Here is a 24657-nt window from a genome sequence, read left to right on the forward strand (position 1 = left end):
GTAATGTTGTGACATGGTAATGTTGTGACATGGTAATGTTGCACCTTGGTAATGTTGCACCTTGGTAATGTTGCACCTTGGTAATGTTGCAACATGGTAATGTTGCAACATGGTATTGTTGCACCTTTGGTATTGTTGCACCTTTGGTATTGTTGCACCTTTGGTAATGTTGCGTCTTGGTAATGTTGCGGCATGGTAATGTTGCCACATGGTAATGTTGCCACATGGTAATGTTGTGACATGGTAATGTTGTCATGATAATGTACCATTATCATGGTAATATTAAATGGTTGTAATTTATCTTTGTAAATGTAATGGTCGTGTTGCGTCAGGGTAATGTTGTGTAATGGTATTATGGTGACGCTATGCCAGGGAGATGTTGTATTAGGATAGTGTTGCGGCATGGTAACATCATATTTTGGTCATTTAATATTGTGGTGAAATTTCTTAGCATGGTAAATATTGCACATATACTGTTGCTTTGTGGAAACATTGCATTGCATAAATTATAGATTGTAGTAAGATGGTTTTGTGGCAGTAATTATAATGGCTATAATCAGGGTATTAATATTGTATTAAATGGGCTTTATGTTCATTAATAAAGCTGTTACAGTCAGCAGGCTGTTTCTGAATGCTGCTGGTGTTTATGAGAACACATGACTGTGATCATCACTGCTGTTACTCTGCTGACCTGCTGCTGAAGTGCAGATCTGTCAGTGTGAGCAGCGTGAGCAGTGTGAGGAATAAAGACAGGGCTGTGTACGCTGTGCTGTTTCCGCTGTGAAAACCAGGCCGTGGGCCTGACGCTCAGAGCTTTAGAGCTAGAGCTGGGCGATATGGGAAAAAATCTTATCACGATATAGTTTTCCATATCAGTCGATATCGATATGTATCACGATATAAATCAAATCACTTTGTGTCACACTTAAAGGTTTGTTTTTATTAGTGAGAGAATAAGGGAGTGATGGAAGTTTTATCACAATATTTTTTTCTGTATCTCCATAATTATTAGGGCTGGCCCGAATAGCATTTTTTGAGCTCCGGATATTTGGCAGTAATTGGTAGCGAATATTCCAATATTAGTTTTTAAAAAAAACAAATTAATCATGAACGCGAGCCAGAACCCGAGCTTGAACGTCAGCCTGACTCAGGCGCTGCATGAACTCGGGCTTTTTTCCAATTTTTTCCAATTTTCCATGACTGAAAAAAAAACTTGGGCTATAAGCTCAATATTAAATATTTCGTTTGTTTAGAAATTATTTTATATTCTTAAACCATGTTAAATTATATTAGATTAGTAGGGCTGGCCCGAATAGCGTTTTTTGAGCTCAGAATATTGGGCACTGATTGGCAGCCAATATTGGAATATTTGTTTTTAAAAAGACGGATTAAAAACTGATTAAAGTAAAACAAAAATTGCAACTCGGCCCCTTTAATTCACCACAAAGTTTTCCAAGACCCAGCCGGAAAAAAAAAGATTTCCCACCTTTTCCTCAGCTGGGTCGGGCTCAAAAAATGATTTGTGATAGGCTGTTTTTTGGTTTGTTTGTTTAAGCACTTAGGCTTTTGTACTGCTGCAGTGCAATATTTAGATTTTATATTCTGAAATTCGTTAGGTTTTATTTCTTTTAGCATTTTGAACTTTTTTTCCAATTTCAAATTTATTTTTTTCTGTTCGTTATGTTCTATCGGTCCTTGCGTTTTTTGTAGTTGAAGTTGAATTTAATATTGAAGTTCAATATTTCTAATTTATATTTTGAAATTCGTTAGATTATATTTATTATTGTATTTTGAGCTCACTTTAGTTGGTTATTTTCCAAATTCATATCTATTTTTCTGTTATTATTAAATGTTATTAGCTTATTAGCTTAGCTTGTCATTTAGCATACAGAACTTCTCACGGATTTTTAATGAATGTTGATTTATTAATTTAAAAGCTGTACCTTATTAAAAGTATTTTAAGCCAGACAGACACTGTGTGATTTTTTAATGAGTTTATCTGCACTTTTAAATGGTTTGTCCTGTAGGAAACGCACACGATTTGTATGCTGACACTGTTGTCTGACTGAGGAGCTGCTTTCCGTCAAATGCAGCCTGTAGGCAGGAAAAAATCCAGCCAGAACCGACCATATCATGAGCCAGTTTTAAAGCCAGTAATTTAGTAGAGCATTAAACTACAAATCTGAGATGTACCTGCTGTACTTCTTAATCTCTGCCCCCAAAACGGTCCATTAACTTGCTTGACAGACGCGTCAAATCCCCCGCGAGCACGCGCGGCGCACAGCGCACCGATTAATTCATGCGTTGAGCTTTAAACGCGCAGCTGAGCTGTAATTGGGGAAATATCACAAAAATCACAGTGTGATTTGTTACATTAAAAAAAGACCATTTTCTTCCGCCTAATCTGAGAGGAAAGCGGTGTTCTCGACCGGCCCGAGTTCATGCAGCGCCTGAGTCAGGCTGGCGTTCAAGCTCGGGTTCGGGCTCGCGTTCAGGCAGATAATCTAAATGATAAATGATTTTGTGTTTTTGCACTTGGGCCATAAGCTCAATATTAAAAAGTTCGTTTGTTTAGAAATTATTTTATATCCTTAAACCATGTTAAATTATATTAGATTAGAGGAAAGTCATTTAGACATCATTCTTAAGGTGTTTTTGTCCTGTTACCGCTCCGCAAAAAAACCTCTTCCTTTAATCCGCGCCCCACATACACATTTTTGCAGCACCTGCCCCGAGGTCCTAATATAAATTGAATTAATTACATTTAGTGCTTAAAATTTACTTAAAATTTATTTAAAACGTGCTGAACAGTGCGGCCGTTTATTCCCAAAGTACAAACACTATGGTTGTTTGCGTGTGTCGGGCCATACTCCACTATTCTTTAGGGTTTTTTGTTGCATGCATGAGAATAACTATTACAATTTTCTTAACTATTTATTAATTTGCTCCAGCGTCTTCTGGATTGATTACACGTTGTGTTTTCGTTGTTTGCCGCGCCACTTAGACGGAAATGGAAATGAATGTTTATCGAATTCTATTGCACAGGCTTATCATCGTCATCGAGGGAAAAATTATCGCGAAACAAATCGATATCGTTATATCGCCCAGCACTATTTAGAGCTGCTCTAAAATTAATTTAACACATTCTGATACCAACACACTGCACACACACACTGTCGGCAAATTCAGATTTACCTCTTTAACTCTGCATGGAGACAATATGATTGTGAAATATTATGTGAAATTAATATTATTTATTTAGCAGTCCTCAGTCCATTTAAAAAATAAAACAGAGTGAACGTTATGAACTTTTATAAATGGGTGGGGTTATCCCAAGATGACTGGGTAGACAGTCATCAGTCATCTCAGACACGAGTTTATAGCCTAATATATTCATTAAAATAGCTAAAGGAATGATGGAAAGAAGATATTTAAAAATGTAAGAAAACGTGCTTTAAAAATGTGTGTAAAAATGTAGCGAATTTCGTTAAAGTTTTCTTTAAATTACCTAGTAAAGTAATCAGTAAACTATATAAAATATATAAAAAGTACTTTTAGATAGGACATATGCAAAACTCACTTTTTGCCTGCTTTTATTATTTCCACTTGGGTCTCGACTGCCCCTATAAACACTCCAAACACAAAAAAAAATCCATCCATTTTCTGTAAATCAGTTGAAAGAGTTTGGTATCCGGTATATATGCTTCTAAGAGCTGTTTGGCTCCTCCTCTGTTGTGACATCACACTAAGGAAATCTGCATAGAACCACTCTGGCTCCACCCATCATCCGTCAACCACCCACGCCCCGCCCAGTACATCAGTTGAAGAAACTTTTTTTTTACATTTCGGTCTACTGGTTGAGAACCTCAGACAGTACACAGCAGGATTAGCCAGCAGACTTTGTCTGAGGGAGGCATCTGTACCTACTGTCTGTGGTGAGTTTTGTGCTTCTATTACAGTAAAGTTTAAACTAGCTTTTAACTAGCTTTGTGGTTCATCATTTAGCACAAGCTAATAAACACATGATAAACGCTCAGCATATACAGGTAGTGTGGCCAGCAACAGCTTATTTGAATAAAAGTAATAGAGCCCTTTTATTGGCTCATTCTTAAAGGGACTAAAACTGGTAAGAATAGAGCTGGTGAGGATTTGTGTAAAGAATATTTTAACTTGTGTGAAAACAGGTATAATAAAGCCCTGAAAAAAAAAGAGAGCACTTCAGTTTCTGAATCAGTTTCTCTGATTTTGCTATTTATAGGTTTATGTTTGAGTAAAATGAACATTGTTGTTTTATTCTATAAACTACAGACAACATTTCTCCCAAATTCCAAATAAAAATATTGTCATTTAGAGCATTTATTTACAGAAAATGAAAAATGGCTGAAATAACAAAAAAGATGCAGAGCTTTCAGACCTCAAATAATGCAAAGAAAACAAGTTGATATTCATAACGTTTTAAGAGTTCAGAGTTTATGCTGCTTTACTACTGGTGCAAAAATTCAAGCAGTTCAGTTTGGTTTGATGGCTTGTGATCATCTATCTTCATCTTGATTATATTCCAGAGGAATATAAAGAAACTCATCATTTTTAAGTGGTCTCTTTTTTTTCCAGAGCTGTATGTGCTCTTTAAAATGAAAGGTAACATTGTTCCTCTATATGTGTAATAAAAATGTGTTAATTTAGAGTAAATGTTAAAAATTTATTGTTACACAGTGATTCTATAAAATATAAACTTCTTAACTATGCTGCCACACAAAATACATGTTATATTGATACTGACTCGGGTGATTAAATGGTGAGCATAGAAAATATGATCATAATAATTAGAATAAGTGTTACGTCTGTAGAGGATGTCTGGTTTAACTGATAACACAGTACCAGTCATCTCCTGTTTCCTGAATGAGTGGAGGTTTTTAAGGGGGCGTGGTTTGGTCTGCAGATACAGATCAGAAGTGCTGAGAAATCAGCAGTGCTATTTTCACAGTTCTCTGAAGAACCAGATCAAAAAAGGAACATTCCTTTCCACTTCCTTTAACTACTTAAAATAACTTTAAACTTGAATTTGATTTCAGAAATAGAGTCTATTTAGATTTGCTGTGCTGTTTCTAGGTTGGGTGTCTAATAGGGGGTGTTCTATATGGTGGTTGCTAGGATGTTAATGTGCAGTTGCTATGGTATTCAGATAGTTGTTTAGTTGTAACCTAGTTCCATAACTATGGTGTATATGATAGATGCTAGGGTGTTGCTAGACACTTTTTAGGTGACTGCAAGGTTGTTGCTAGGAGACAGATAAGTGGTTGAGCTGGTGTTTTAGGTATTTGGTTGCAAGCTAGTTGGTTTCTAGGATATTATTAGCTCTAGTGTTTTATATGACTGTTGATAGGGTGTTCATCTGCAGTTGTTGAGGTATTTTACGTAGTTTGGTTTCTGTTCCTGAACTATAATGTACATGGTGGTTGCTCGATTGTTGCTAGGAGACAAACTGGTGGTCGTTGTGGTGTTTTAGGTCTTGCTTTGCAGTTGCAACTATCTATTTACTACAGTAAATCCAAGGCAGTTGCTACTTTATTACTAGGATGCTAACAGGTGGTCAATGGGGTGTTGGACTTGTTGCTAGGGTGTTGCTTTACAGTTGCTAGGTGGTTGTTAGGTGGTTTCTGGGATACAGAAGGGTGGTTGCCATAGTTTTTTTTTTAAGATGGTTGGCTGCTATTGTCATTTTTATTGCAGTTGAGACACTGCTTACCAGTTGTTTGCTAGCTGTTAAGATCTTGCTAGGCTGTTTTCAGGTGGTTGCTATGATACTTATATTTGGTTTCTAGGGTGTGGCTGTTTAGGTGCTTTGGTATTTCAGATAGATGCTAGGGTATTGCTAGCCAGTTTCCAGGACACAACTAGACGTGGTATTCCAAATGGTTGCTAGGGTATTCCTGAACCAATGATTGTTTTTGGTTTTAGAACTATGGTGTATTTGGAAGTTGCTAAGGTGTCGCTAAGTCGTTTCTAGTTTGCTGTGGTATTTCAGATGGCTGATTGGGCATTTCTGGGCAATTGTTTGTTTATTGTTCAGTGGTGTTACGTAGAGTTATTTTTTTCAGGGGGCGTGGTTTGGTCTGCAGATAAAGATCAGGTGTGCTGGAATGTCAGCAGTATTGTTTTTACTATTCTCTGAAAAATCAAATAATAGAAAAATAAATAAAATTGAGAACATTTTACTGCACTTTAAATACTTAAAATAACTTAAAAATTGATGTTGTTCCAGAAATGGAGTTTAGTTAGTACATTAAGTTTTGCTGTGATGTTTCTAGGATTGGTGTCTAATAGGTGGTGTTCTATATGGTGGTTGCTAGAGTGTTCATGTGTAGTTGCTATGGTGTTTCAGATTGTAGCTAAATCTTTCATAGTTTGCTAACGAGTTGTTTTGGTGTTTTACTGTAGGTAGATTGTTGCAAGGTACAGTAGTTGATTTCTAAGATACTATTAGGTAGTGTTTCATATGGTGGTTCGGTGGTGTTAGGTGGTTGCACGGGTATTGTCAGGTATGTTATAGGATGCCAGGTGGATGCTAGGGTATTCCTAGAATACGGCTTTTAAATACTGTAGACGTAACAGCAAAGCACTATGTCTGTTCTGTACTCTGCTGATGCTATACCCTCAGCGTTTTCAGGAGATTTACATCAGTAACAGAAAATTTCACCCCTGATTTTAGAACAAGTTCCAGGCTTTGAAGTCAGACAGGCACCACATCCTCACGGGTATAAACCGCAGTAGGCGCTGGGCGAGGAAAAGACCCGTCATATGCCTCTTCTGAGGGCTGCTGGATGGATTTGTTTGTGTGAGAGTCTGAAACCGTGAAGGTCACGCAGCAGCAGCAGCAGCACTGCGGGGATTTCTCCAGAGGTTACGCCGGTTCTTACTGTGAAGATATTTAACATCCAGCGTGGAGCGTAGAATACAGTACATTATCTGAATGGAAAAAACATATTTTAGAAATTTGAAAGGAGGCTCTAGTTTAAACCATGTTAGAGCCTCTAGATACCCTGGATTAGGGGTGGGCTATATGGCCATAAAATACGATATATCACGATATTTCATGGTATTTTCGCGATAATGATACTCTTGGTGATATGACAAAACACTGAATTAGACTTTTTTTTTTCCAAGAATACACTACTGCAACAAAATGAATATGTATATTTATTGCATTTGATATGATATTGCACACCCCTTAGATATTAAACTTAGAACTTAGATATTAAAAAATTCAAGAATTTTATCAGATTTGTAACAGAAGTCAGTGATCCATATGGATATGGATATGGCACACCCCTACTCTGGATATAAAATGAGATTGAGATGGTTGGATATAGAGGTTCTACAGGTTCCATATGGATCCTGCACCACATTTACCCACAGATGTTGCTACAGCTGGGCCTGTAGATCCTGTAGCTCTTACACACTGCTAAGTGTGGTTGAGCATTATCCTGCTGAAAAATGCTTCTGGTTGGAAGCCCTACCATGAGGGAACCTACCATGTTCCCTTATGTACCTCCTATCACTACTAGGGGTGACCGACTGTCGTATGCGATGCTCCTCAGATCATCTCTATATTGGAACCCAGCGAGAACCTGGATTTGTTGCTAAAGGTGATGCATCTCCAGCCTGTAGCAGTCTGTTTCTCATTCAAGACACCACTGCAAACAAAAGTGACGGTGGCTGGCTCACAGAAGGCCTAGTTGGTGGTCAAAATATCCATCCTATTTCTCTCAGATTCTCTCAGAGGCATTATGCATTATTGGACCGTCAACTGGAGGAATCTGTCAATAAGCATCATTGAGGCATTCTAAGCAGACACCAATCTCTCACCAAGAGGAATACTACCCAGAACTAGCATCTAAAAGCATTTTTATAGAGAATCAAACAAAGCTCAATCCAACATTTCTGTCTGGGTGCACTTTTGTTTTATATAGGATATAGGATATTTGTATATAGGATACACACTTGGTGAAGATGCGCTCAGCTGTCGCTAAATCAACTTATTTCCACCTTATATAACTGAAGAAGGACGAGTTAAGACTCTTTGATCTTCCATCTTATCTCTTCTTATCTCTGCTCTCTTTTTGTGACACACTTACCCCAAATATTTTCTCTTTCTGTCTGTCTCTCTCTCTCTTTTTTCCATCTTTCTCTGTCTCTCTCTCCTTCTCCCCACTTCTCTCTCTCTTTCTCTCTCTCTCTCCCTTATTCCATGTTCTTCTCTCTCTCTTTTTCTCTCTCTCTCGCTCTCTCTTGTTCTCTCTCTGTCTGTCTGCGCCCTTCTCTCTCTCTCTGTCTCTCTTTCTTATTCTCTGTCTGTCTTTCTCTTGCTCTCTCTCCTCTCAGTGTCTCTATCTCTCTCTTTGTCCGTCTCTCTCTCTGTCTTTCAGTTCAGTTCAGTTCAGTGATGCTTTATCGGCGTGAATGTAATCATATACACTATTGTCAAAGCAATTAATAATAAAAGCAGAGATTAGAAAAAATTATATATTTAATATAAATAAATAAATAAACACATATTAGAGGGAAAAAAATAATAGTAAGATTAAAAGATTGAGTGAACAATAAAGGAAGTAAGTAAAAATAGTTACAAAAGAACATTAACATTAAATTAATAGAAGTGAAAGATATATAGGATGTAACATCAAAATTATAAAAGTAATAATAGTATTCATAAGTAGTAATTGGTCTCTCTCTCTCTCTCTCTCTCTCTCTCTCTCTCTCTCTCTCTCTCTCTCTCTCTCTCTCTCTCTCTGTAATCAGGAGGAGGATTTTCCTCCGCGGGACGACTTCAGCGATGCTGATCAGCTGAGAGTGGGAAACGATGGTATCTTCATGCTGGCCTTCTTCAGTGAGTTTATCTCTCTCTCTCTCTCTCTCTCTCTCTCTCTCTCTGTGTGTGTGTGTGTGTGTGTGTGTGTGTCTATCTGACCTGCTTTAGTGGGTAAATGACGTCAGTCTGCTCCCTCTGGTGGTGGAACAGTGTTCCTGCATATTACTGTATTATTAACTCTTAGTTCTGTAGAGCTACAGGGCTAATGTAGCTTACAAGTAACTTAAATCCTACCAGTCTGCCCACAGTTATGCTTACTAGGCAATAGAGATTAGGTAAGAGACGTAAGTAAGGTTGAATTGGAAATCTTGATTACAGGTTTAATTACCGCATCAAGAATATTTTTAAAACATTGGAAATCAACTAAGATATCAGAGTTAAAGAAATGGTTGGATTTAATGACAGAAACTGCTTCTAATGAAAATAAGTTAGCTGGAATGTCGGGGCAAGGCATAACTAGAAATACGGCATGGCAAAATCTATGGCAGCAAATAAAACTACAGGTGTAAAACAAGCATAGCACAGCCCTTCGGCCGCCCAATCCTCTCTTGACTTATTTTGATTTACTTTTATATTCACTTATTATTTTATGATTTTGTACCTTGTCACATATGATTAGGATATGGATATGCTGACAAATATACTTATGCCCTTAAATCCTGAATGTATTTTTTTTTTTTTATGTTTGTTGTAAAGTGTTTTAGGAAATGTGTAATAAAAACTTTATTTACAATTAACAAGTAACTTAAGCTTATATCCCACCAATTAGCTCTGGAGCTAACAAGTAATGTAAACCTATACCTCACTAGTTAGCTCTATAGCTATGAGGCTAATGTATTTAACAAGCAATGAAATCTAATATCCCATCATTAGCTTTAAATCTAAAAAGATAATGTTGCTAACAAGTAATGGAAATCATAATATAACTTTGAGGTTTAGAACTATTTACAGGCTAATGTATCTAAAATGTACTATAACACTGTGCCCAACCAAATAGTTACAGAGCTCCACTGCTAATGTAGCTAACAAGTAATAAAATCATATTCTACACCAATTAGTTCTTAAGCTTTGAAGCTATTGTAGCTAATAATCAATAGACGCTTATGTCTAGCTGTGGAGCTAGTATCCTACATTAGCTCTAAGGCTAATGTATCTAACAAGCAATGGAAGCAATTTCCCACCAATTAGCTCTAGAGCTGTAAGGCTAATGTAGCTAATAATCAATATTCGCTTATATCCCATATGTTAGCTCTAAACCTACAAAGCTCATGTAGCTAAATGAGTGAAAGAGCTGATGTGGCTAACAAGTAATGAAAGCTTACACATCCCACCAATAAGCGCTGGAGCTAGCGATGCTAATGCAGCTAAAAAGTAATGGAAGCATTTACCCCATCAATTATCTATTGAGCTCCAACACTAATGTAGCTAAAAGAGTGAAAGGGCTGACAGGGCTAATGTAGCTAATAAGTAATGTGAACCTATAACTCATCAATTAGCTCTCAAGCTACAAGGCTAATGTAGCTAATACGTAATGTAAACCTATACCTCATCAATTAGCTCTGGAGCTACAAGGCTAATGTAGCTAATAAGTAATGTAAACCTATACCTCATCAATTAGCTCTGGAGCTACAAGGCTAATGTAGCTAATAAGTAATGTAAACCTATACCTCATCAATTAGCTCTGGAGCTACAAGGCTAATGTAGCTAATAAGTAATGTAAACCTATACCTCATCAATTAGCTCTGGAGCTACAAGGCTAATGTAGCTAATAAGTAATGTGAACCTATAAGTTACCTCATCAATTAGCTCTGGAGTTACTAAGCTAATGTAGCTAACAAGTGATGGAAATTGTTGTAGAAAAGAAAATGAAAAGTGGGCTACTCCCACCTCTCGTCCGGGGTACAACTCCCCTGCGTGTTCGTTTGATAGAGAGAGTCAGACAGGTGGAGTGAAGTTGAAAGCAAACCAGGTATTTATTACAAAGTACTGAATATTCAGGAGAACCCACACATGAAAGACCGTCTAACAGCCGTCCCAGCATAAGTTCTGACCCCCCTCTGATCTGACTCCATGTTTTATACCCAAAATGACGTAAAGCCTGTTGATGAGGCGTTGTTAAAATCATCTCATGTTAGCATGCACGTGTTAATACTGAAGTTCCACGTGTCTGACAGGACCACTAGTGTTTGACCTTGACTGTGTTCTTCCATCCTGGCACTATCTGTGTGTGTGCGTCACCCACCGCTTTGAAGCAGAGGTTTTTTAGGGAGGCACTCACTCACCAAAAGGCTGCTTTGATCTAATAGCCTTTTTGTAGCAAATTAGCCCCGTACCAGTCGAATTGATGACCGTTAGTTAGGGTCATGCAGTAAAACAAAATACTTCAAGCCTGAGCTACATCTCATATGTTATATGTTAATGTGGGTTAATTTGTCATATAATAGAGTCTGTGTTAGTCACATGCCTGATCAAACAATGTTTTACTATATATGTAAAGAATATATTGTGATTATTGGTTAATCTTCTATATAATTGCGTGTAAAATACACTGTGAGTAAAAATGATCAAATATAATGTGAGTATTGGTTAATGGATATACAATACAAGGTTTCACACAATAATTATGTAATTATAGATACTAAGATAAGTAATCATTATTGAAAGATATTTGTCAATACACTCAAGGTAAAATAAACAGTTACTCTTTAAAACCTATACCTCATTAATTAGCTTTGGAGCTTTAAGTCTAACATAGCTAACAAGTGATGGAAACTAATACTTCATCAATTAACTCTGGAGTTTTATGGCTAATTTAGCTAACAAGTGATGGAAACATATTCCTTATCAATTACCCCAGGAGCTTTAAGGCTTATTTAGCTAACAAAGTGAGGGGAACCTATTTCATTAATTTGCTTTGGAGCTTTAAAGCTTATCTAGCTAATAATTGATGAAAAACTGTACCTCATCAATTAGCTCTGGAGCTACTAAGCTAATATAGCTAACAAGTGTTGGAAACCATTAATTCTCATTAATTAGCACTGAAGCTTTAAGGCTAATCTAGCTAATAATCGATGAAACCTATACCTCCTCAATTAGCTATGGAGCTTTAAGGCTAATGAAGCTAACAAGTGTTGGAAACCTATATTTCATTATTTAGCTCTGGAGCTTTAAGGCTAATTCAGCTAACAAGTGATGGAAACCTATACCTCATCAATTAGCCCTGGAGCTATGAAGCTAATTAAGCAATTAAGTAATGGAAACCTGTACTTTATCAATTAGCTCTGATGCTAACAAGATATGTAAACCTATACCTCACTAATTAGCTCTAGAGCTGCGAGACATATATTTGACAAGCAGTGGAATCTGGTATCCTATCATCTGCTTTAAATCTATAAAGAAAATGTAGCTAACAAATAACAGAAAACGATTAGCTCTGGAGCAACTAGGCTAATTTATAGTTATGGAAACTGTACCTAATCAATACCTCTGGAGCTTTAAAGCTAATCTAGCTAATAATCGATGAAAACCTATACCTCCTCAATTAGCTTTGGAGCTTAAGAAAAGATCGAACTTACAATTGATGAAAACCTATACCTTATCAATTAGCAAGTGAAGCTAACAAGATATGGAAGCTTATATCCCAATAATTAGCCTTGTATCTAAAAAGCAATGGAAATGTATACCCACAGACTAGCTCTAAAGCTTAAGGTCAATGAAGCTAACAGTGATATAGCTTATGTGGCTAACAAGTAATCAATCTAATAAAACACCTATTAGCTTTGAAATTATAGAGCTTAAAATGTATTATTAAATCTCGTATCCCACTAATTAGCTCTGGAGCTAAAAGGCTGTTGTAGTTAACAAGTGATAAAAGCTTGTACACCAACATTTAGCATCGGTGCTAATAGGCTTAAGGCTTGAGTATATAATGAAATATATTTTTTCTGTTTGACCTCAGTGGCCTTCCTGTTTAACTGGATCGGGTTCTGTCTGTCGTTCTGTTTGACCAATACCATCGCTGGGCGATACGGCGCTATCTGCGGCTTCGGACTCTCCCTCATCAAGTGGATCCTCATCGTGAGGGTGAGTACATGCTAATGGTGCTTATAGTAATCTAATGTAGCTAACAATTAATGTATTAACATGAAGTAAACTAAATACTATTTAATAGTAGAAAGTGACAGCTATAATAGTAAACAAAAGCAAACCTGTGGTTTTATATTCTGATTAATGATTTTATTAATTAAGTGATGCACATTAATGCTAATCTAAACATGTTGTTGTTATTGTAAAAGACTGATGTTCTGTCTGTTTTGTTTGTTTCAGTTCTCAGAGTACTTTACTGGATACTTTAATGGGCAGTACTGGCTCTGGTGGATATTCCTTGTTCTTGGTAAGTGTGTGTAACACTAGAACGTTACTGTGGTTTGAGTGTTTATTTTAAGGCCATTTTCATAACTGTAGTTTGTTCTGTAGTTACCTGGTTTCGTTGGGAGGGCTGGCGTGGGTTAGAGTAAGTTAGAGTTGGCTTGGGTTTGAGATGAGTTGAGTTGTATTGGCTTGGTTTGATTTAGTTAAGGATAGGTTAATTTTGGATTGGTTTGGCTTTGAGTCTGAGTTGGGTTGAGTTGACTTCAGCTTGGTTTTGGATTAAGTTGGGTTGTGTTGGGTTCTGTTGAGTTGACTTGGTATGGTGTGACCTGGCTTGATTTTATTTGGGATGGGTCAAGTTTGGTTTGGTATGAGTTGGATTGGGTTGGGTTGAGTTGAGTTGGCTTGGTATCGCGTGGCTTGTCTTGAATTTATTTTGGTTTGGCGTAGGTTGGATTTAGCTTGACTTTGAATCGTGCTGGGTTGAGTTGGCCTTAGTTTGGCTTTGGGTTAAGTTGGGATGGGTTGACTTGAGTTGGCTTGGTATGGCGTGGCTTGGCTTGAATTTATTTGGAATGGGTCAAGTTTGGTTTGGCATGGGTTGGGTCGAGTTGGGTTAAGTTGACTTGACTTGAGGTGGGTTGAGTAGAGTTGACTTTGCTTGGGTTGAGTTGGCTTTAGTTTGGGTTGGGTTAAGTTGGCTTGGTGTGGCATGGCGTGGTGTGGCTTGTCTTGGCTTAAATTTGTTTGGAATGGATTAAGTTTGGTTTGGCCTGGGTTAGGTTGGGTTAAGTTAGGCTTGGCGTTGAGTTGAGTTGAGGCTAGTTGAGCTAGTTGGCTTGGAATGGATGGCTTGACTTGACTTGAATTTGTTTGGAAGTTTGGTTTGGCCTTGCTTGGGTTTGATTGAATTGGTCTGGTTTGAGTTGAGTTGGGTTTGCATGGCTTGTGCTTGACTCAAGTTGTTTTTCTTTGGTACAGGACGTTATGGGATTGGTTAGGTTGAGTTTGGGTTGGGTGGATTTAGTTTAATTTCACATTTCTTGGTTTGACTTTGTTTAAGATGGGTTGGAATTGCTTGAAGCAGCAGCACAGATAGAATTAGCTCATAGCTGCAGTAAATATCTGGCTAATATAAGTGCATTCTGAGTATTTCTTTAGCTAAAGCTAATGCAACCAGGTGAAATCTGATAACGTATCTTTGTATTGCTAGTTTGCTAAATGCTAAAGACATTTTCAGTACTACTGTATTTACTGCATAGACAAACATAGTTTAATATTATGCTAAATATAAACTGTGGTCTGGTTATATAATTAGTCTTAATTTTTTGTCTTGTTTTTGGTGATTGTAAGGAACATGCTACTAAAGTTGTACAAGAATGATATTAGACGAATGATTTGTAAGCGTATTTAAAGCTAGTACGCTAAGCGCTAATTCTGCTCACCTGTATGTCTCACTGGGAAACAGAAAAGGGAACATTCTTCTTTTTATAAGAGAAGCAGAGCTGCTCTGTTTTTGGTATTCATCTGTAATTAGAATAAATTCCCCCAAGGTTAACCTTTTCTCTGTGTGCTAAGTGCTAGCGCTAACTCAGTTCCTGGTAAGCACAGGCGTAATGATGTACAATAGCTTTTTCCTGGTAAAGTTTGTAATGCTAATACTATAAATGCTAATTCAGTTCTTGGTAAGTGTGTGTAGAGCCGGCTGTGTTTAGCTAAAGCGAATTCTCCACATGTCTACGCTGTTTTTGAATTTGTTTTTTATTTTCTATAATATTCTATTTTAGGAAAATTTGATAGATACTAACTGGTAGGCATGTCACAATGAATTAAGAAAAATGCATTGCAATAAATTATATTATTTTTTTTATCATTTGTCAATTTAAGATCATTTTATGCCACTCACATTATTATAATATAAAAGCATAATAATTAAATTGTCCCTGTTTAAAAAGCTTTTAATTATTATGACTATTTAGACATATGGAATATATGTTTACATAAAACTTTTTTTTTTTTATATTTCGTACAATAAGTTGATAATGTTATTATAATGACAGGCCGACCAGCTGAACTGTCAAGTGAATAACTAAATATTGGACAATTTAAAATGCTAATTAGTTTTGTTTTTGATACGCTTTTAATTTTAAATACAGTATAAAAGAAAATGCTGACTGATTAACTGATCCCTCAGCTCTGTGCTCTTTCTCTCTGCAGTGCTCTGCTGCCCCCTACTGCTGCTGCTCCTTATTACAGTGACTCACAGCCCGACCCACTGTCACTGTATCAGAATCAGTGCTGTTTATATTATACCACATTAATTTCATTATCAACTTACTGCTCAATATATGTACATGACTTCGGTCATTTTAGCTAATTTTAATTATGTTTTTAAATTATATTTCAAAACACTAATTTTAACTATTTCAAGTTGTATTTTAATATCACTAATATTTTAATACTATTTTTTAATTATACTTTTTAATATCACTAATTTGAATGTTATTTTCCAATTATAGTTTTTAATATCACTAATTTCAATTATATTTTAGTTACAATTTTTTATATCACTAATTTTAATTATATTTTTCAATAATTTTTCAAAATCACAAATTCCAGTTATATTTTTAATGTTTATATTCAAAATACTAATATTGAAAGAGGCCTCATTTGAAGTGGTTTTATTTAATTATATTTTATTGTGTTTATTTTTTTTAATTGCTGTTAGGCTTTTGTTCTTTAAAGGAGTTTAAATGCATTATTATGCTTTTATATTATGATGGCTTTAAATCTTCTTAAGATTAATGTTACAATAATATCGTTACTTTTGGGACAGAATTGCAGTTTATTGTTTTTTGTTTGTTTGTTTGTTTGTTTTTGTCCATATTGAAAAAGTTATTGACATGCCTACCTAAGTGTTTCCTTTATTTTGGTAATTTGTTTCAGGTTTTTTTTTTTTTTTTTTTTTTTTTTTTTTTTTTTTTTTTTTTTTTTTTTATTACATTTTTTATTATTTTGTCCAACTACCATCATTTCAAGTCAGTGAGCTGTTCTTCAGTACTGTACAGAATAATAACTGTGTGTGTGTGTGTGTGTGTGTGTGTTCCTATTCTGCAGGTCTGCTCCTGTTCTTCAGAGGTTTTGTGAATTACCTGAAGGTGCGGAACATGTCCGAGAGCATGGCGGCTTCTCAGAGAACACGCTTCTTCTTCCTCTATTAGAGGTGAACACACACAGACGTTCATTGATATTTTGGTAACACAGGCGTACCTAGCGTACACCCCACTTATTACACACAAACCCTACTTTTACATCAACAATAAATAAACAGAATAGTAAATAAAATAACATTGCTGTTCCCGTAATAAATGAGCTGCTGGAGCTCCTTCACAGCGTCAATCAGCAGCTCAGTTTCCACCAAAGTCAGAGCTCACCTGACTCTTAAAGGCAAGTGACACTCTGATTGGTTTATTTCACGTTACGGCCAAATCTAACCACACGCATGATTCATTAAGAGAATTAGTACATGCCTTTTGCACGGTTCAAGTCGCGCAAGGTGTACTTTTCCCGTCATTACAATAGCAAAGACACACTGGCACGCCCTTATATAGACCCTATAAATTGCTGTTATAGGACCCTTTATTTACATTTACAGCAGTGGACAATTATTTTTATACAGCTCTGGAAAACTTGAAGAGGCCACTTCAGTTTCTGAATCAGTTTCTCTGATTTTGTTATTTATAGGTTTATGTTTGAGCAAAATGAACATTGTTGTTTTATTCTATAAACTACAGACAACATTTCTCCCATATTCCAAATAAAAATATTGTCATTTAGAGCATTTATTTGCAGAAAATGAGAAATGCCTGAAATAACAAAAAGATGCAGAGCTTTCAGACCTCAAATAATGCAAAGAAAACAAGTTCATATTCATAAAGTTTTAAGAGTCCCAAAATTAACATTTGGTGGAATAACCCTGGTTTATAATCACAGTTTTCATACATCTTGGCATCATGTTCTTTCTCCTCCACCAGTCTTACACACTGCTTTTGGATAACTTTATGCTGCTTTACTCCTGGTGCAAAATTATTTCAAGCAGTTCAGTTTGGTGGTTTGATGGCTTGTGATCTATCTTTCTCTTGATTATATTCCAGAGGTTTTTTAATTTGGTAAAATTAAAGAAGCTCATCATTTTTAAGTGCTCTCTTATTTTTTCCAGATCTGTATGTATTGTTTTAAAAAAGCAAAGACAAATCATTTTAATATATAGTCGATAATTTTTATTCTCTCTCTCTCTGTTTCTCTCTCAGGATCGCGTTTCCCAAACATTCCTCTGTCATGTGAAATTCCCTGATGATTTGCATCCCGTCAGATGAGCTGGACTGGATCGCACCCCGGGTAAAAAGAGAGGAGGAGACCTGTGGAGGAAAAAAAGGACAAAAAGAAAGAAACAGAGAAAATCTGATCTGCCAAAAAAAGAATAATGCTCCTCTTGTGATCAAAAGAAATGAAAAGAAGTGTCTCTCCACGTCCGTTCATCTGTGTAGCTTACTTACTGATTTCCGCAACATTTCGTCCGCCTTTGCGCAGCATTCTCGTATTTAACGTTTAAAATAGTTCGGGAAAAATAAAGATTCGGGAAAAAATCAGATGGACCTGTTTTAATGTCCTGATCAAAAGATCCCAGTTAGTCTTAAATACTTTGTCTTAAAATAAAAAAACAAGGAAATAAGAGCAAAAAAAAAAAATCATGTATGCAGCCAAAACGTCGTATGCAGTTGTGTTGTTTTTTTGTTTTGTCTCCGAAATTAATGCTGTTAAAAGCTCGGAATTCAGGATCTTAGTGATTTGTATTGCATCGCAGTATTACGATACGTCGTTTCTACGATACGTCGTTTTTATGCTTTTGACTTTTTATGATTTGACATGAAAATGACTGATCAAAAATTTTACAAGCGCTAGATAGATCTCTCTTTTTTGCACATTAGAATAGAAATTTATCGTAGTTCCTTCTTTACGTTGTTTTTAGATTTTTCGTCTCATGATTAGGTGGCTACTTGGGATGCACCGATTACACATGTACATACAGTATCTGCCAATATCCAATATTACACATTTATAACTAGAGAATTTAAAATAAATATATGTAACATTTATATGCCTTACATTTTATGCTTAACCAGCTGAAAATGCAAACAAAAAAATTAAACATTTAACATTCACATTTATTTAGCTAACTGGTTCTTTTAGCTTTAAATCCTCTTTTTATTTAATGGGTTACATAAAAGAATAGAGATCTATTTAAACTAAAAAAAAAAAAAAAAAAAAATTAGCTAAAAGTAAAGGATTTTAATGCAGCACGTCCAGCATTGATTGGTCCTTTTCCAGCATAAAATAAATTGGTTTGAAATGAAAAAAAAAACCCATGAATAAAAAAAAAATAAAATAAAAAAAAAGAGATAAAACTAAAGTATTTTAATGTAGCACCTTTAACATTTGATTGGTCATTTCTTTCGGCATAAAATAAATGCAAATATTGGTTTGAAATATTGGCCACTACCGATTTAATTCCAATTTATAGTGTCATAATGCATCCCTAGTGGTTACTATTATGCTGTTAGACTAGAAGTAATTTGCAAGTATTTTTTTTCCGATTTCGTTTTTTCCCTTTTGCACCTTCTTTCGTTTCTATTTTTTTGTCGATTGTTTGTTCGTTTAATTTTTTTCTAGATATACTCTTCATCGTCGATGAAATGGTGTGAATTTGGCTCAAGCTGTGAACTGGGATTTAGGTTAGTTTAGCTCTTATCTGCCTGAACTGCCACCCGCTTTTTCATCGGATCACTCGACTGCGATCGTCAGCAATATCAGTGTTTAAATAACGTAATTAATTATTAAAAGTGCATGGTTAACTTTTGGCTGCGAAGAACTTTTAACGAATAATTACAGAAATGAATCCTGAGAAGATAAAAAAAAGGCAATGATTAATCAATAAGCGTGAGTTAAATGAAATTTAAAAAAAAGATAAACCTATTTTTTGTGAGAGATGGTGATTTTTTGGGTATTCTCTGGTTTTCCTCAGAGAGGAATGTCGTGCGATGTGTTTAATTATCTTGTCTTGCGAAATGCCAATAAATAAATACAATTCCAAATGAATTCTGTTGAATTAATTTATTCACATTTAATAATAATAATGATAGCTGCTCTGTGGTGGTTTTCTACCCGGTGGGTTCCGAGTATTGAATAACAGGGTGAAAAAAAGAGGGTAATAATAAAATATAAAAAAACAGATACAGAACTACAGAGTGAACTATATAAACAAGTTGTGCTGAAATATTAATAAGAAGATATTGGTTGTAGAAACAAGGATGTGATCATAATGATAAGGTTGATTGGTGTGTATGTTTCTCACTGTATGAGTGTTTTTATCCGAGTAAAATAGAAACAACAGCAAACAGCAATTGTTCACTCAGAAAAGAGACAAATGTAACTTTGCAATTAATCCACAGCTTAGAGAAAAGTTCTTCTCGTCTCCCAGACGAGCCAAGAATCGCTCCTGAGTACAGAATAATTTATTCAGCACAAGAGATAAAACTCTAAGACTCTGCATACGAGGTAAAAACAACTCCAAGAGCAGAAACTATATAAACTATAGAAAGAAGGGAATTATGATAATCTGATAAACAGCTACTTAAATACCTTATTGCCTCTAACGGCTTCAGCAATGACACATTGTAATCTTGATATTTATTTTGTGTCTAACTTGTGCAATAGAGCTTTCGAGAAATATTTCTTTTACATACTTAAACATTGAGTATTTTAGGACCATTTACAGTGTGGAACTATTTAAAATATTTAGTTTTGTAAAGGAAGTCGTGTTAAAGTTGTGGACGTGTGTCATTTTAGGGTCTGTTATTTATATTCTTCAGCTGTTTTTCTGTAATGAAGTCTGATTTTTTTATATATTGTGTAATTTTGTTGGACAAAGTAAACCCAATACTAATCAAAGCCTTAATTTAAAGCCTTTATATTAAATAAATGAGCTCTTATTTTATATGTACTCCTAACAGTACCATACAGTAAGTCACACACCTATATAAAAGCCCAGTCATACAAAAATAAAAATAAAATGAAATAAATATATAATTAAAAAATAATAATAAAATAATAATAAAAATAATAATAATTAAAATACTGTGATATAAAACCATCAGAATCCTGAAAAATACTGTGATTTACATTTTTGGTCATACCGTCCAGCACTAACATATCTATCTCTCTCTCTCTCTATATATATATCTATATATATATATATATACACACACATAAACACGGCATTCCATGGCATTCCACACACTACCTGCACACACACACACACACGTGTATATATATCGGAGTGTGCTGGAGCGTTTTTGGGGCCTACTGTTCACTCTCTGTGCCAAGTAGGGTGGCAGCCAAAGGCGAGAGCAGGGTTTGGGGGGGTGGTATGAAAAGTCCTGACGATAGCGATTGTCAGCAGAGCTCTTGGCTCTCTAATGCTCGCTCACACACACACACACACACACACACAGTGGTGTAGGTGTGTGTCACAGTGTTGGCTTTGCAGTTCAGTTCAGTACTCAAAAGAGAGAGAGAGAGAGAGAGAGTGTTGATGTGAATGGGTATAAGGGGCCCAGGGGGCAGGTTGGGGGGAGCATATGCTGACCGGAAAGAGGTTATGTAAATGGGGCGCTCATTAAATGTTTATTATAACTATGTGTGTGTGTGTGTGTGCGCGTGTGTGTGCAAGCCCGTTACAACAAGGCAAGCAAACCAATACATTTCTTTGGGCCCCATGCGGACAGTGTGGGCAGTGTGCCAAGTCCTGCTGGAAAAAGAAAGCTGCGTTGGGCCCCCAGACAGCGACTGAATATGAACTTATGAACTGAGTGCAACTACAAACTGTGTGAGCGCCCCTTAAAATTCTGTGATGGTCAATCCAGAAAAGTACAACACTGTTATCAGAATTCCCCTTAAGAGGGCGCTCCTACTAGTTACTGACAGTGGCCAGACAGCCAGGTTCATTGTTCCTGCAGCCGGCAAAATATGAACCTTCAGCAATCCTAAAATCAACCAAAAAAGAAAAAACAAGACATCTGTAAATGATAATTTACATCAGAACATTAGGCCTATGTCTCTTGTATAAATGGTGCAATTTAGCAGCAGGTAATCTAGCAACAAAATATACAGTACTCAAAAAAAATGTATATAATTGAAAAGTGACTTTATTTAAGTAATTCGGTTCAAAATGTGAAGCTCATATATTATATAGATGTATTACACACAGTGTGTATCTATTTTAAGTGTTTATTTATTTTAATGTTTATGATTTTGGCTTACAGCCAATGAAAACCCAAAAATCAGTGTCTCAGAAAATTAGAATATTATCTAAGACCAATTGATACTTTTAGCAGTGTGGGCAATGTGCCAAGTCCTGCTGGAAAATGAAATCTGCTGGTGTTAGTCCGCTGTGTTATATTAAATCCAAAGTCAGTGCAGTGTTTCCCCACAAAATCTCAAAAATAAATGTGATACTTTAGAAAAGAATCTGAAGTACTGGTTATTCTATCAGTAATATCAGTGTTAAACACCAGAGGGCGCCAGAAACAGTATTCTGTAACTGAGAGTGAATGAATGGGAGTGAATGGACACAACACACTTTTTTTTTAACTGATTCATAAAATGTCCTTTTCTTTTGTAAAGTATTACTGGTGTTTTGATTGTCTGGTTGTTATTACTGAGTGCTGATTTTTCGTTTGTTTTCAATTATTGGTATTTTTGCTACTGATTAGTGCTAAATAAACTGCAATTACAGTAATAAGTGCTGATTAATAGCATTACAGTACTGAGTGCTGATTAACTACAGTTACAGTACTGAGTGCTGATTAACTACAATTACAGTACTGAGTGCTGATTAACTACAATTACAGTACTGAGTGCTGATTAACTACAATTACAGTAGTGAGTGCTGATAACCTATAATTACAGTAGTGAGTGCTGATTAACCAGCTTTACAGTACTGAGTGCTGATTAACTACAATTACAGTAGTGAGTGCTGATAACCTATAATTACAGTACTGAGTGCTGATTAACTACAATTACAGTACTGAGTGCTGATTAACTACAATTACAGTAGTGAGTGCTGATAACCTATAATTACAGTACTGAGTGCTGATTAACTACAATTACAGTACTGAGTGCTGTTTAACTACAATTACAGTATTGAGTGCTAATTAACTACATTTGCAGTACTAAGTGCTGATTAACTACAATTACAGTACTGAGTGCTGATTAACTACAATTACAGTACTGAGTGCTGATAACCTATAAGTACAGTAGTGAGTGCTAATTCACTAGTGTTAATATACTGAGTGCTGATTAACTATAATTACAGTACTAAGTGCTGATTAATTACAGTTACAGTACTGAGTGCTGTTTAAATAGCATTACTCTACTGAGTACTAATTAACTAGTATTACAGTACTGAGTGCTGATTAAATAGCATTACTGTACTGAGTGCTGATTAACTACATTACAGTACTGAGTGCTGATTAACTATAATTACAGTACTGAGTGCTGATTAACTACATAACAGTACTGAGTGCTGATTCACTAGTGTTAATATACTGAGTGCTGATTAACTATAATTACTGTAGTGAGTGCTGATTAGCTAACATAACAGTACTAAGTGCTGATTAAGTACAATTACAGTACTAAGAACTGATTAACTACAATTACTGTACTGAGTGCTGATTAACTACAATTACTGTACTGAGTGCTGATTAGCTAGCATTACAGTACTGAGTGCTGGTTAGCTAGCATTACAGTACTGAGTGCTGGTTAGCTAGCATTACAGTACTGAGTGCTGGTTAGCTAGCATTACAGTACTGAGTGCTGATTAACTACAATTACAGTACTGAATACTGATTAACTAGCATTACTGTACTGAGTACTAATTAACTAGTATTACAGTACTTAGTACTGATTAACTAGTTTTACAGTACTGAGTGCTGATTTAAATAGCATTACAGTACTAAGTACTGATTAAGTAGTATTACAGTACTAAGTGCTGATTAAGTAGCATCACATTACTGAGTAATGATTAACTACAATTACAAAACTGAGTGCTGATTAAGTACAATTACAGTACTGAGTGCTAATTAATAATATTTACTGCTTCTAAGTGCATTCTGTGTTAAGTTCAGTTCATGCACAGCAGCACCATAAGAGCCCAGTGATTTTTACTGAGTGTAGCGCCCTCTAGTGTCGGATCCTGGGATAGCGAGAAGTCAGTAGTGGTGGTCAGGGAAAGGTTACGGTGTTTGTGGTTTGGAGCACAGCCGGATTTACTCTCTGACCCCAGAGGTCGTCTCGTCTCCGGTGCAGGAATTCTTCGTTTGGTTGTGAGCAGCCTTGAAGCTTCAGGTTGCTGTTGGTTGCCTGGCACCAGCCCATATCCTACATACACATACTGCTGTCATAACAACGCAAAAATAAACAGGAAGTGAAAATGAAACCTGGACCCTTCTGAAGTAACAGTATCATCTACACTGTGTTACAACAGTGTTACCAAAACTATTAAATAGTTGTTTATTAAAAAATGGATCTGAGTTTGAGATTGAGTTAAGACTAAGGCAGACTGTGTGTGGTTGGGCTTGATTTAAAAACACTTTGTTTAAGTTAAGACTAACTTTTCAATAAATTAGTGACTTTGCAGTAGTATAATACTAGTTAGTAGTCAAGTCTGTAAATTTAGATCAATACCCTGTAGTAGTCAAATTTAAGTTGACACTAAAATGTGTTGTGAAATTTGAGTTAAACCAAGATTTTGTAATTGTTGAGTTAATACTAAGACTTTGTAAGATATTGTAGTAGAAAAGGTTGATAATTTTTAGTAGTCAAGCTCAAATAAAGACTAGAACAAGTTTGAGTTAGGTAGTAAAGTTTGAGTTTAGATCAATACTTTGTAGTAGCCAAATTTGAGTTGAGATTCAGTATTTGTAGTAAAGTGTGAATTAAACCAAGACTTTTAAATAGTTTAGTTAATACTGAGACTTTGTAAATCTTTGTAGTTAAAAAGGTTGAAACATTTAGTAGTCAAGTTCAAATTAGGACTAGAACAAGTTTGAGTTAGGACTAAGACTTTATGGTATTGACATTTGAGTTTAGATCAATACTCTGTAGTAGTAAAGTTAGTAAATTTAGTGACTTTGTAGTAGTAAGGTTTGAGTTAAGACCACAACTTTGTAGTAGGAACTTACTAGTTAGTAGTCAAGTCTGAGTCAGGACTAAGGCTTTGTAATAGTTGAGTTAATACTAAGACTTTAAGACATTGTAGTAGAAAATATTAATGCTTTATATTATTCAATACTAAGACT

General features: G+C 35.7%; 1 protein-coding gene across 1 annotated transcript in view; it reads left to right on the forward strand.

The window, feature by feature from the left end:
• The window catches only part of LOC125789970 (NEDD4 family-interacting protein 2-like), a 32267-nt gene extending 12871 nt beyond the window's left edge, over window positions 1-19396 (forward strand). The window contains exons 4-8 of the mRNA XM_049473087.1: window positions 8800-8887; window positions 12828-12952; window positions 13196-13262; window positions 16358-16463; window positions 17551-19396. Coding sequence (XP_049329044.1) covers window positions 8800-8887; window positions 12828-12952; window positions 13196-13262; window positions 16358-16461 — 384 coding nt within the window. The 3' untranslated portion in view covers window positions 16462-16463; window positions 17551-19396. The remainder of the gene's footprint in view (window positions 1-8799; window positions 8888-12827; window positions 12953-13195; window positions 13263-16357; window positions 16464-17550) is intronic.
• Window positions 19397-24657: the final 5261 nt, after the last annotated feature.

Source organism: Astyanax mexicanus, unplaced genomic scaffold (genome assembly GCF_023375975.1).
Source record: "Astyanax mexicanus isolate ESR-SI-001 unplaced genomic scaffold, AstMex3_surface scaffold_33, whole genome shotgun sequence".
Taxonomy (NCBI): Eukaryota; Metazoa; Chordata; class Actinopteri; order Characiformes; family Acestrorhamphidae; genus Astyanax; species Astyanax mexicanus.